We start from the raw sequence: 14,818 nt of genomic DNA on the forward strand, positions 1-14,818 counted from the left end.
AACACCTCTAGTATTACCTTAAATATTCTCAGCTTTTCATAGGATTTGTATAATTTATGAATATGGAGTATGCAGAATGAAGGAAACCTGTATAATTTTAAAGCCATGTAGCTTTTACTGTGTTTTATTTACAGTATGGCAATTTACAATTGGAAATCCTTGAAACCTTCCACAGCAGATGAATACAGATGCAAATATTTTTATCACCATTCCACATTAAAGGAGAAACAGCACTTTTTAATCTGAAAAATTTGTTTTACTAAAAGTTTGTGTGCTTTCTGAGACACTGAATTTGCCTGAAATTGTCACTGTCTGTTCATCGATTTTGTATGTGCATGTGGAGAACAAGAAGCTACACTATACCCGTGTTATTTTCACAGACTCTGGTGCTGACAAGAACTGTGTAGCATTGCCTTTGAGTTTCACCAGAGCAGCTCTGCTGCAGACCAAGGCTGCACATGAGATTCTCTTAAGCTCTTTTAACTCTAAGCAAGGCAACCGAGTAGTCTCGGAAGGAGATGAGGCCATCTCACCTATGAGAGTTACGAGTCATCTGTCTAATGACTTATGACATGAGGAAGTTCAGGCTGGATGATCTATGGCCATCTGTGATATTTCTGTATGAATTCTAGGCAAATTCTAGGAAAATAAAATTAATCACAAACTGGTAGGAAAAGTGCACAGACCATCAGAAAGAAGGCAGATGTGTAACTGTTCACTTACTCAAAATGACATAAAATGTTAGCCAGAAAGGACAAAATATTAATGGCAAAGAGGTTCTTTGGTTTCTGTTGATAACGATTGCTATTTCTTTAAATCCCACAGACACTTAGGTGCTGCCATACTGAATGAGGGGAGCAGCCCTCCTCATTCTGTACTATTGCTCAGGGAAATGCCAACTTGATGGAGAGACCAGCTGAGTGTCCCCATTTGTGTTCATTTGATTGAGCTCTCAGAGCAGGATTAAAAACCTTTATGCAGTTGCAGGCTAGCAATGCTGAAACAGTATGACTTGGCTGGTAACTCAGCCTAGGTAACAGAACTGCTTTATTTTCCCCTGGGAGGACCATGAGGAGCTGGTCATCATAAGCTAGTCAAAGAAAAACATTCAGATTTAACCTCCCAATGCTCTTGCTTTGTTTCCTTGGTTTTGGTGTGGTTTTATTTTTTGGGTTTTTTGTTTGTTTGTTTTTGATATGTTGAAAACGGTTTTTATTAATTGAAAAATCTTTTCCTTGCCTTTTATGGCTTTAGTAACCTACACTTATTCTTGAAACCCAATAAATTTTGGGGGAACATTTTTTCTCCTGGCCTCATCACTGAATTTTGTAGAAATGGTGTAATAATTTATTCCTTCACTAGTTAAGATATACTGATATATACACAAGGATTAAAAAACAAATTCAAATTTGACTTACTGTTAAAATGAAAACAAGTTGTTTCCTTTCTATTTTCCTGAATTATAAATAAAGGTCCAAAATAGAGAACCGACTCATTTTCTATTCAAAATTTCAAAAACCTATCTGCAATTGGAATCCATTGAAATCTTCCTATTGAAATATAAAACATAAGCTCTGGTGCTGAGAATTGCAGTAGGAAGGGGCATAATATATCAGAAAAGAGCTTTATGTCAAACTTAACTGTAGTATGACTATTCAAAAACTATAGGCTGTGCTGTCACTTATTTTCCTACTATGGATAATGAAAGATTACCTATAATCCCTTGAAGGTTCAGATAAAAATGTTAACTGTCTGATAGGAAAGGCACATTTCTTAATGTTTAATAATGTTTGAAGAATGAAAAACCGCTGAAAAAACTGTCTTACTTGGATTTGGGTTTTAGCCAAAGCACAGTGCTCTTTTTTCAAGCTTGATTAAACGTTTACAAGCACCCTTTAAGTTTTTAGAATTAAGTAGGGATGAAGTCTAAGTTCAACTGTTAATTTGGACAAGTGCATTTCACTCACAGTTGGAGGCTAGCTGTTCTACAACATATTTACACTTTTAAACTGAAGTATCACTTCCAGACACTACATAGAGGGAACACTTGGGTTTAGTAATTGACTCTGGTCAGTGTTTCTGCATGACTGGGTGCTTGTTTAGAGTTTTAGATTTCAAGTGAAAGGTGTAATAAAAAAAAATTTAGCATCTAAACTCTGGTCAGCATTCTCATATTCTATTTCCTCTCCACCATCCAAAAGAAAAAAACCCAAACCAATCATCATCAACAAAAAACCAAACTTAACAATGAACGACAACAAAAATCCCTGCAGTGCACCACCATGAATGTTCTTCCTATCTTTATGATTGTGTTCAGACTTGAATACAGTTTGAAAAAATGACTGGACAAATGCTTATTTCACCACACCTCTCTTCCTGTTGAATATCAAAGGCAGTGATGGGCTCTGATCACACAAAAGCTTTTGTTTTTATCAGCCGGACAAGTCTTCTTGAGGTCCCAAATGCCTCTAGTTAAAAGAAAATAAAAATTTTTAAAAAAATATTTCCATGCTGAATATCTTTTAGAGCTAAAATAATAGTTATTAGTACTATCTTGATCTTAGTTTCATATTTGTACCACTATTTTAATTTATTTTCTTTGGTGCCTACAGGGTCATTTATGGATATCTTTTTGGATATTACTGTGCAGACACTGCAGTCAGCTGTTTATGCAAAAGACCTTTTGTGGGGATTTTTGAGAAAAAAAACACGAGAAAGAGATTTAAGCAAAAAATGTTCGCCTTTTTGTGTCACATTGCTTCTCTCAAGACTGCTTAGCTAAGGAAAGCAAAATGCCTAGACATTGTCTTAATTACCAAAACAGCTTAGTCTTGGATATAATTTTGCATATGCAACCTTAATGTACTAGCAGTTGAAGTCTAATTAAAAGATACCTTGTGAAAAGCATGAAAATTTAATTAAATAAGTTAACCAAGTTTCATTTTTAACTAAACATGCTGAACTAAACAGACCATGCACTATCAAATTTTAATGTATATGACGAAGCCAGATAAGAGGCACTGATATTTGTGCTTTATTTTGTACCTCAAAATTTAGCTGCTCAAATAACCTCCTTTTTCATGGGAAACATTTACAATTTAGCTTTGCTACAATGGTGCTTAAGGAAAGATGCATTTAATTTGGATTTGTACAATCCGAAAATTGGAGTAGTACGTATGATTGTGTCTGAGGCTCATAGGATCAGATAAATGTGCTGTGGGAGCAGAAAGTGACAAATCCAGTTCTAAAATAGTCGTTGAAGTTGTAATAAGTGACCCCAGGAGTTAAGTGTAGTGCCTTGGGAAGCTGTTCTGGACCAGGAAAGAAAACTCTGAGAACAAAATTTTTTTATCAAAATAATTATTTATACTCAATCAATGTAGGAGCATGTTAAATTTTTATACAATTTAAATAGGTGCAATCCATACCAACTGAGAAAATGGTCTTCTACTTTGCAATAAAAAATTCTAGGCAATCTGAATAATTGATAAATTTAAATCTCATTTTCAAAAATAAATTAAAAGAAAGCTTAATTTGTCTTTGCTTTCCACATATTTTAAGCTCTAAATACATTTTATTTTTCTCACGCATTCAGAACTAAATTACTGGTACAATTCTTCTTTAAAAATATTTAACACTATTTTTGAAATATCTCAGCAATATCTATGTACAGGTTTTTACTACGTTTATTCTCTTACAGGTAGTTTGTTTCATGGTTCTGAGTTTGATTAAGAAAGGAAGGGCCTGCCCTACCTGTTACCTGTGTTCTAGAATTTAGTATACATCTCAATATACCTGAAATGCTTTTGTGCTTCTTCAACACTCTTAGTACATCTAAATACAAAACAGAGTTGTGGCATTAAACTGTTTTATCAAGTTCAACTTATTGATCTCTTGTTGTTCTGTTCTTACCACAGCTAATTACACCTTCTGTGATTTTGAGACTGACCTTTGTGGATGGAAGCCACTGAGCAAAGGTGATGCTGGCTGGAACATAATGAAAGAACAGGCTTCCCTTGACAGAGAGCTTCCTGGCAGAGGCCATACAAATAATATGGGGCAGGGTGAGACTTATTATTCTTCTTCTGTCATGAAAAATCCTACTTGTAAATGGTCACGAACTGATAATAAAAATTGTTTTGAAATGGATGCCACACAGTATGTAAATAACACAGGTAATGTGTTACAGAAAGCACGTCTGTTGGAGACGCTCTTTTTTAGCTGTGATCATGTTACCATGTCCTTGTAACCTTTATTTTTGACTGTCACGATCACTGAGGTATGAGACTTAATGCAGGTTTTTTGAGATACTGGTCTTTGAACTGACAGCTGACTTTGTTTTGCATATCATAGCCATTGTTTACCCAATATTCACAGAAGGACCATTCGTGGAAACATTATTTGGACAAATAGCTTTTTGCAGGGTGCAGTTAAATTAATCTATATTTTCTGGAAAAAAAAAAAAGTGAGTATAATTTCCTTTAAAGTGTTGTCCTTCCTTCAGTCTATATATACCATACAATGCATTCAGCTAGGAAACCATTTTATTCCAGGAGAGGGCTGTTAAAAATATTTTTCCAAAGTGAAAATCTTATTATAGCACACTCCATAAAAATAAAACTGCCAAGCGTGCTTTTCATTGTCAAATAATATTGACAAGTGTTCTGTGCCTTTAATTTTATTAAAGTGTATCTATTGCACTGCTTCCAGCAGAGATAAGATTAAAATCTGCATCAGAGTCCAGAGCCCCTTTAATTTAGATTTAATTAATTATGTACATTATCTTCACCCAGACCTCCACACTTCTCTTCCATGTTCATGTTAAAGAAATTTGATGTTAAGTATTTTACCTCAAGCATTCAATGGTATAGGAACTCCAGGATCAAAATTCACCTAAGCAAACAGTAGTGGGTGAAGTATGTGTGTGTGTGCTATGGAATGATGCTAAATGAACAGACGTATTCTTTCCATTGGTCCTCTTGTGATGAAGCGCACCAAAGTTGCTGCTCCCTTTTCTCAGCAGCTGTTTGATACTTCATTTTATTGTCTTTGTAGAGTGGGACTGGATCTGCATTACTGCACTTTATGTAAACACTACTCTGTTACAGGTTTCAAACTCTCCAAGCTTCAGAAAGGTGCACTGATCTGTGCCTGTGTCTTTCTCTGCTCTAGGTGCTGCTGAGATCTGAGGGGTAATGTGGTCAGAATGAAGGCTGCTGGCAGCCTAAGTATCACATTAAAATCACCCGTATGGAGCTAAGTTCTGCTTCACTTAAGATGCTTTGATATCTGATTTATCACACGTTTGTTTCAGTGTTGGTGCAGGTTGAAGTCTCAAGCAAATTTGGAGGTTACTATGTCTCACCTCTCAAGCCCAGTAAAGTTGCATTCCCTGTATAAATTACCTGAAAAAGTGATTCTGAGGTGGTTTTGTCCCAATCTATCATTGTGCCTGCTACAGCCACGACTTCAGAATTAGGATTCCAGAATCTGAGCAAATTTTTGCCAACATTAAATCACCATCCTTCAGGTGGCAACTGTTCCTTTTAGTACCAGGGAGTGCTCATCTCTCTTCTCTCCTGGGGAGGGCAGTAGCAAATTTTGATTAATGAAGATCTTAACAAGGCTACAGTAGAGCCTCAGCTACAAATTAAAAGTGGGTCCTTTGAAGTACCCTTGCATTCCAATGAGGGGAGCTTCCCTCACACTGTGGAGTGCAGCATTCCTGTTTGTGCAGGGAGCTGGAATGGTCCCCTCTTTGTGCCAACCTTGCTAAAGCCATGCCATTATTCACATGGGGCTGGACCTAACCCTCGGCTTCATTATGTATCCATGGGAAATAAATGGCTAAGGAGTATGACTGTGGCAGCACAATAGCTGATTTTCCAAGATGTAAGGCAATATGTGTAATATAAATGCTCAAAAAAGACTGAGCCTTTAGTGTTGTTTTGCATAGACTTTCATGAAAATGTCTCAGTATTCAGCAAAGGCAGCACTGACGGCATTCAAAATATGCTGCTTTAGGGCCCCTTGAAAATGTTTATCCTTCCCTACCTTTGTCTGAAGCACATCTGCTGTAGTTCAAATCCAAATGCAGTGCATTTGCCAGGGTTCAGATTAGATCTTTAATTAAGCTTTCATCCCCACTAGCACAGACAACAATGTCAAGTCTGTGGACCCCATGAGAAAATATAGCTTATTCCATTGGCTCCTGTGGTCTGCAACATTGTTAGCATGCTTAAAAGTGGCTGTGCTGTGCTGAGAGTGAATACTGTACCCTAAAGGAAATAATTTCTGGTTTAAATTCTGTTTGAAACATTATTTAAGCCAATTAAAATGTGTCCTTTGGGGATCTTGGCTGAGGTCTCTGTTGTTTGATCTCCAGGGTGCTCTGTGTTGCAGCTCCTCTGCTTTCCCCAGTCCGTGCAGAGCGTGGTTGGGCAATGTGTGAAGGTGATGGGTAATAGCTGTAGTGTTTTAAGGTTGGGGATCTTAGGGTTTTTGCTTGAAGAGAGCAGATGAAAAATACTTCCAGTGGATCTGCACTGTAATACTCTCAGAAAAGCAACATCTGAACTGCCTTTGAGGGGCTCTGTAGTCACATCCTTGGGTTTAAGTGCTCACAGGCACCACGACAGGGTAGTCTTAGCAATGGCTGTCCAAATAGCCTTATTTCCTCCTCTCTCTCTCCTTGTCTTTGCAGTCAGTCATGATAATTTTAGAAGAGGGAAGAGCCAGGAGCAGTTAGCAATTCTGTTTTGTCTTTGCCCACATAGACACTGCTTGTCACAGCCTGTTACAACACTCTCCTCATTATCCACAGAGACTGTACTGATGGCAAAGCAGTTTAGATTCTTTTGATCTACAAATAAACTTTATGTGTCTCGTGAAGCATATAGTTACCTCTCTGAGATAGCTATTTGCCATTGGATCATGACATATTTCTCACACTTTGAAATAAAATTTGTTTATAGGAGCATTCATTTGCCTCAGTGGATCACATCAGAAGAGCACAAAGATGGCCGTGTCTCACCTGGGAAGCCCTTTCCTTGTCAAGCTTACCCCTGGGCTCTCCCACTGCCAGGTAACAGTTTGATATTAACTGTCCCCATCTTGGTGACCTACCCCTCGCCTGATGCAAAGCAGGTATTTATTCTTCATGCTCTAAGTACTGCTGCTGAGGGCTCTATTCCAATACCAGTGGAAGGAGTTACAGACTAATTCTTTGGAAGGACAGAGTAGCAGGCAACTTTTTACTGCTTTGCTGCCAATTTTTTCTATCTGATTATCACTATTCTTTTCTAAAGCACCCAGCAGGCTACTCAGACTTCGGGACATGCTCCAGCTTTTTGTGTACTGTGGCAAAGGCACCTGGACAACAATAACAGGGCTCTATCAAATAGCTACTCTCTTTTCTGTAGACAGGAAAGTCACATAACCAGGGCTCCAAAATAGGACACGTATGGTTTGAAGTCACTATACACATCAGCTGTGATGGTGTGACCAGAGAGAATTTGCCACCATACTCCAGACACATATTAAATTTTAATTCATGGTTTGAGGAGGATGCTTTTTAAGCTGATCAGTGCAGAACTTGGGAGTTACTTTGTAATGTGTTTTTTTGTCAGATATCTTGTGGCTCTGCAGACAAATGCAAAAGCAACAACCCAGGATAGTGGTTGATCTGAAAAACTAGAAAGGTACCAGGAAAAAATGTATCAGGAAGGACAAAAAATAGAAAGATGTTAGATGAAAAATGAAAATACAGTCATATAACTAGATGGTTGTAATTTTCAACAAAATCTGTATTTTTAAAACTATACTTGAAGAAATATATTAAATATGAACAGCAACTATTCACTACATTCACAGCTGTAATTTTATTTGTCCTTTTTGGCCACTGAATAAAATTAATGGACACTGTTCAGTTTTATAACTATTTTTTTTTTCTTTCCTGAGGCTTTTTTTCTTTGCTATTCTGTAACTTTACAATGCTTATGCCACACTGGGGAGAAGTTAAGTTGTGTGGTTATGATGTGGGTTTTTCTGATACTGTATAATCCCTTCTTATTTAAGAAGTCAGAGAGAAGAAAAGACAGAAAACTTGCCAAAATAATTTTATTTTATTCTGTGAAAAAAGAGGCTTTAAAGAAACAAAATAAATTTAAACTGGTTTCTTAATTTTTCAGACTCAGTGCAGAACTGAAGCTGTTAATTCCACTTAAGAAAACTTTTTTTCAAAAAAAAAAAAAAGAGTCAGAAAAGAAGGAACTGCACTTAGAAGTCCCAACAAGTAGCAGAATTTTATTCCATCAGGATCTAGGCTTCTTAGGCCATATCACATCTAAGGGACCAGAAACTAGAGCTAGCTTAGCTAAATCTGTTTTGCTTGTTGAAACTGCAGCTCACTTGGACTACACACATCAGTGAGTTACCAGATCTCAGCTGAATAGTTGCAGCTTGCAGCTGAGTAGAAGCCTCTGAAACAATTCAAGAACAGTACTTTGCTGCCATTTAAACCAATCTCACAGTTCTTAATCTTCACATAACTTCTTAGTGCTATAAAACATCTGAAATAAAATAGATGCAGGAGCAATTCAAGCAGGATGCTGGTGCAGGGAACTCAGAAGGCCTGAACCATCCCAACGAAGCCCTGTATGTTGCATTACTACTGGGACACCCAACAGCCTTTGTACACAAAGTGCATTTGTTTTGACAGTTTCATCTCTCTTTTGTTGACTTTGATACTGAGTAGATAAGCACCTTTCAGATTCAGATTAATTTATCTTAGAAACCCTTAAGGCAAACTGGGCACCACTGATATGTGAATCAATGAATTATTCTGGTAAGATCTATTGCAGAGTTTGGTCTGCACTCAAAATAAACACAGATGCAGTGGGAATGCACATCTTTTTCTCTACTTCAAAGTTAGAAAAGAAACAAGTTTTACTCTAAGTATGCAAGTATTGAATGAATTTAAAATTCTTGGATTCAACAAATGCTAGAGCAAGTTCTTACCTAACTGTACATGTCTGTCAGCAGAGTGTTTTTGAGGACTGAAGCCTGGCTTTCTGCCACGTTATCCCTGCAGACTTATTTCTGGGAAAGAGCAACGAGTAGGGGTTGCTCATTAGGATGTGTTATGTTCTCTGCCTATTAATGTGAGATGATGCCCTCTGTTGGATATCCCACTGAGAGGATAAAAGGATCCACACAAAGAGATCTATGTTTATTATTATCTTTACAAGTTCTTTAGCTCCAGTTGTTTAAAAAGGAAAAAAAAGGAGTTGAAGGGTAACAGATTTATATTGTGCCTTTCTGGTTAATTGAAGCTTAGAACGAACTCATTTCTGCAGCTTCATGTAGACGTAAGCCAAGAAACATCTTCATTTAGCTCAAGGCTTTGGAGTTGTAGAAGCAAATTTCTAGTCCCAGCTCTCTGTTTATGGCTCTTTAATGGACACAATAGCCACTGTATAGTAGAACATGTAGGCATAAAGAAGGAAGGTAAAATTATTTCTTATTTAATGAAAACATAAATTTGTTTGAAAAGCTGTTTGAAAGATAAAAGCCATCTAAATTGTTTAGAGTGCAATTCTTCAAACAGGTAATTTTGGAAAGTGTTTGTATACCTGCTGATTTCTACTTCTTGAACTTTTTGCTGGGGGAATGAGTTACATGAAAGTATTTAAATTTATTAATAGGGATCAAGATTATTTTATATAAGACATGATTTTCATGAGTGGTGGTAAAATTCAACATTGAGAGTCTGAGTCAGCCGGACCTGAAGCCAAATAGTATTAAATGTAGCAGTGTGTTTTAACAGGACTATTTCTGCATGACTGATCCAGCTCTTATTTTACCTTCATGAAGAGTCAAGTATTATCAAAATCAAGGCTTTTGCAGGGAAGTAAAGAGACTGCAGTTGAAGAAATTTTAGTCTTTGTCTATGTGGAGAAGCAGAAAAGACTCAGGGGGAAAGAAAAAATTAGTCTGAAAATCTTATTTCTTCCCCTCAGTTCTCAGCTGAATTTTCCCCTGGGAATGATTAAAAAAAATTTACACGTATCAGACTTACTCTGTATTACAGGGGAGTGAACTGTGATTCTCACTGTTTTCTTAACTTTTCTGCCTCAGAAGCAGCCTCATGCACATACAGTCTTTGTATTTTCCTCCCGTATATTGGTCAATCTGCTTGTTTCAGGAGCTGAATAGATTATTTTAAAAATCTGTCTTCAGATCTTATTCATTTTAGTTGATTGTGGAAATAAAAGATCATAAAGTTTCCTTCATATGAGCATCTCAACGATTGCACTTCTGAGATTAACATGCTTCTGAAACTGTCATATATTCACCATTTATAAAGAAAAATAATCATTGAGAAGATTCTAAGTGGTTACTACAATAAAGAAGTTAAGGGAAGTCATCATTCAGTCTGCATCAGTTGATAGATACATGTTTAAAGTAACTTATAAAAGTAAGCTTTACTTTTAAATATAGTTTTGTCTTTAGACATGATACTGCTCCTCAATATGCTGTAATTTCAAACATCCTCATCTTTTGTGCCAAGTCTGTGCTTCGACCCATCATGTCATTTGTTTTTGCAATGTACATGTATTACTTGCTACTGAATTGATTGCAGATTGATTATATAATTTTTAAATGCTATTCATTTAAAACTCTTTCAACAGGTAAAATTTTGGTACCGGTTATCTCAGGATTCCCAGCTTTCTGTCTTTAAGAGGACCGCATTAAATGGAAGTTTGGAAAAATTACGTGACATTTCAGGATTGCCTGAGATGAATTGGACAAAAGTGAATATACCCGTAGAAAGTGTGACCGAGAAATTACCTTTTCAGGTAATTAGATATCACATTTACATTGCTTTCAAAAAGATATTTTACTTTGGCCTTTAGAATTAATTTAGTTTTAATGATGAAATATAAAAAGAAAATTTCTATTCTTTAATGTCCTTATGAAAAATAATTTAATTCAGCTTTTTCCACAGGTCCATCTATTAAAGAGCATAGCCACTGTTTCAGTATTCTAGGCATTAGAATAACTTTTTGTAGCAAATATCAAGGGACTCTAAAAATTATTTAGTTCCAACCCCCATTGGCAAGGACATCTTTCATTTGACCAGGTTGGACAGTGCTCCATCCAGCCTGGCTTTGAACACCTCCAGGGATGGGGCATCCACAGCTTCCCTGGGCAACATGTTCCACCACTTTCCTCACCACCCTCAAAGTAAAGGATTTCTTCCCAATATCCAATCTGAAACTACTCTTTTAAAGTTTGAATCCATTCCCCTCATCCTCTTACTACATGACCTTGTAAAAAATTCCTCTCCAGCTGTCTTGTAGGCTCCCTTCAGGTACTGAAGGCTGCAATTAGGTCATTCTGGAGCCTTCTCATTTTGAGGCTGAATAAACCCAGTTCTCTCAGCCTTTCCTCATAGGTGAGGAGCTGCATCCCTCTGATAAACTTGGTGACCTCTTCTCCACTCAAACCAACAGGTACTGGGGACCCCAGAGTAGGAAACAACACTCTACATGAGATCTCACAAGGGCAGATTAGAGGGGCAGAATCCCCTACCTCCCCTGCTGCCCACACTGCTTTTGGTGCAGCCCAGGACACTTTTGACTTTCTGGGCTGTGACTGCACACTACCAGCTCACATCCAGCCTCTCACCCACCAGCACCCCCTTTTGATCTCTTCATCCCCAGCCTGTGCTGACACTGGGGGTTGCCCCAGCCCAGGTGCAGCAGCTTGTACTTGGTCTTGTTTAACCTCATGAGATTCCCATGGGCTACTTCTTGAGCTTCTCCAGGTCCCCCTGAAATATATCCTGTCCTTCAGGCGTGTAACCTGCACCACTCAGCTTGGTGCACCACTGTAAACTTGTTGAGCCTGCACTCGATCACACCATATCATTAATGAAGATATTAAATAACACTGGTGCAAATACAGATCCTGGAGGGGCAGCACTTGTCACTGATGTTCATCAGGACACTGAACAGTTGACTACTACCCTCTGGATGTGACCATACAACCAATTCTTTATCCACCTAACAGTCCATCCACTAAATCCATCTCACTCCAATTTAAAGAGCAGGATGTTGTGGGGGCCATGTCAAAGGCTTTACAGAAGCCCAGGCATGGGACAGCCGTAACCCTTCACTGATGCAGTCACTTTGTCACAGAAGGCCACTGGGTTGGTCAGGCAGGACTTGCCCTTGGTGAAGCCATGCCAGCTGTCTCAAGTCACCTCTCTGTCCTTCATGTGCCTTAACATAACTTATAGGAGGATCTGCTCCATGGTCTGCCCAGGCACAAAGGGTGAGTCTGGCTGTGCAGGTACTTCAATTTGCAATCTATCCCTACATTTATTATGCCACACTGCTAACTACATCATGCATTGTAAAGGTGAACACCATTAAATGGTGGTGTAAATCATCATATTTTGTAACCAGGAATAGCTAATTGACGAAGATATATAGATTTTATGTGTTCCAGCAGGAAGACCATCCATTCAGTAAGTGATGACTTTCACCAGTTTTGATTGAAGCAAGATCATCTGGGTTGCATAACTTTCTCTAGGTAAAAGTAGTTATGGCTTTGACAGCTGAGGAGCAAATTTCTGACCTGACCAAATCTCAGTTGTAGCTTTTTCTGGCTGGTGTTCAGAGTTGGTTGTAAGAACTATTAAGTTCCTGTGCTGATGTCAAAAGTTATAAAGAAAAATATAGATGTGTGTGGGTGTGTGTGTTTGTGTCTTTTTATCATGTCACCTTCAATGAATTAACTTTTTTTTCTGTCTTTACAGATTATCTTGCAAGGTACTATTCTAACAACAAATGCTACTGTTGCTATTGATGATATCAGTATAACAGAGGAATGTGTAGTTGTGAATAGATCACTTCCAGGAGTCAGCCAGGAAAGTGAAGGCAAGTTTCATGGTTTTCAGTACATTTTCCCCAATGTCTGCTATATACAACCGGGATGTGACTGATAACTTGAAGTTACTTTTAATAAAATAGAGGATAATCTGAGAAAAGAAGTCTGTATGTTGTAATCAGTCATCTCCCTGGAAATGCTCCAGGCCAGGTAGTATGGGTCTTTGACTCTGCCCATGGCAGATTAGATGACCTTTAAACTCCTTCCCAATCCAAACCATTCTATGGTTCTATAATGAAGGCTTTCATCCTTGTGTTATACATTAGCTGCTATGAGAAGTTTGCACTAATTCTGCAAAGTGAGCTCTGGTGGGAACTTCCTGATACCCCTCACAATGTACCACCTGCTCACATTCACGTTTGGATGCAGAGGCAGAAGCAAAGCAAATCATCCTGTATTTTCCACTAAAGAGCAAAAAGAGGTTTACCTTTAGGGCAAGAGGCTTCTCCCATCATTACTGCTAAATATCTGACATATAATAAATGCCCAGCAAACTTGTCTTTGTACTCACACTCTGTAGTCTTGAAGAGCCAATGGCTGGAAATGTAAAACACCATAACCTTCTGTCAGACTGCTGCTCCTGGTCCCCTTGATGCTAACAGCTGCTTTCCAAAAATGGCATGGGCACATGTGCAGTCAGGGGTGGTGTTCATGAGTTATATCCATCAGGGGTCTGAATTAATTATCCAAAAATTTAAAGTCATAATAGACAATTTTGGTATTAGGTTTTTAAGGCCTCTCTGATCCCTATATACAGTGGGGTTGAGGTATTTAGAGAAAGAGTTATTTGCTTTAATTATTTTCCCTACAACTCCCTCATTTACCCATTCATCATAAAGAAATTGTTTTTAGTAGGGAGTTATTTTTTTTTTTAAATCCATGTCTGGACAGAAATATGAGTATTTAAAAAAGTTAAGTTAAACAAAGATTATGAAAATCTGCTCATCATTCCTCTGACTTATTTTCCAGAAATCTATTAAAGAAAAACCAGCAGACCCTGGCTTTTTGTTTCCCCATTTATTGAAATTTGGGGTGTTTTCTAGTGTGGAAGTTGAGGTACAGGTTAGTAATGGTGCAGGACCCAACAGCTTCTTGCAGCTGTCCTTGTGACCTGAGCAAAGAGAGAGCGTGGTGACAGCAGAATGGTTTGATGAAAATCCTGTACCTGGTTCCCAGGGAAAGGGCAGGAAGCCCTACAAGCCTCTGGCCCCTGAGCAGTAGCCTGGCTCTGTAACACCAAGGTGTATTTGATAACTTTTCACACAAAAGTTTGAATATTGTGGACACTAGGATATAGTTCAAGATCAACAGACATTGAGATCAGCTGTGTTTCTTTTCAGCTGTGATATAATCTAGCACACTGCATAGGTGCTACTCTGTTCCTTATGTTGAGCATTTTGCTACATTAAAACAAGATAAAAAGCACTTCTTATCATTTTATATACTTGTGGGCTTACTTATATGTCTTTTTCTGATTTTTAAGGGGAAACAGAATCTGCAGATGCTAATGCTTCATCTTTATACTGTCCAGAGGGATTTTTTTCATGTGGGGATGGGCAATGTATTTCACCTGACAAAGTTTGTGATTTTAAGCCTGACTGCGCAAATAACCACGATGAAACCAAATGCCGTAAGTGAAAACTTTACAATCTGTGTTGTTAAGCTCCTGTGACTATGTTTCATTGTCCTATTTGCAATGCTTTTGTGACTTCATAAATCTTGCAATTTAATTAAAAGTAAAAGCTCTCGAGAAATAGTTACTTCACTTTGATTCTGTTCTGTGATATTTCCCCTTTTAGTTTCTGTAGCAACTACTTCTCTCTTAGAATTAAAACCAGAAAAAAAGATGTTTGATTAATTA

General features: G+C 37.8%; 1 protein-coding gene across 1 annotated transcript in view; it reads left to right on the plus strand.

Annotated features, from left to right (window-relative positions):
* MALRD1 (MAM and LDL receptor class A domain containing 1) overlaps positions 1-14,818 on the plus strand; it is a 232,061-nt gene that overhangs the window by 32,937 nt on the left and 184,306 nt on the right. Inside the window, exons 10-13 of the mRNA XM_066191598.1 lie at positions 3,918-4,064; positions 6,975-7,084; positions 10,692-10,859; positions 12,827-12,947. Of these exons, the coding sequence (XP_066047695.1) occupies positions 3,918-4,064; positions 6,975-7,084; positions 10,692-10,859; positions 12,827-12,947 (546 nt within the window). The remainder of the gene's footprint in view (positions 1-3,917; positions 4,065-6,974; positions 7,085-10,691; positions 10,860-12,826; positions 12,948-14,818) is intronic.

The sequence above is a fragment of the Chamaea fasciata genome, unplaced genomic scaffold (genome assembly GCF_029207755.1).
Source record: "Chamaea fasciata isolate MVZ Bird 193981 ecotype frontalis unplaced genomic scaffold, bChaFas1.0.hap1 SCAF_1, whole genome shotgun sequence".
NCBI classification, from domain to species: domain Eukaryota; kingdom Metazoa; phylum Chordata; class Aves; order Passeriformes; family Sylviidae; genus Chamaea; species Chamaea fasciata.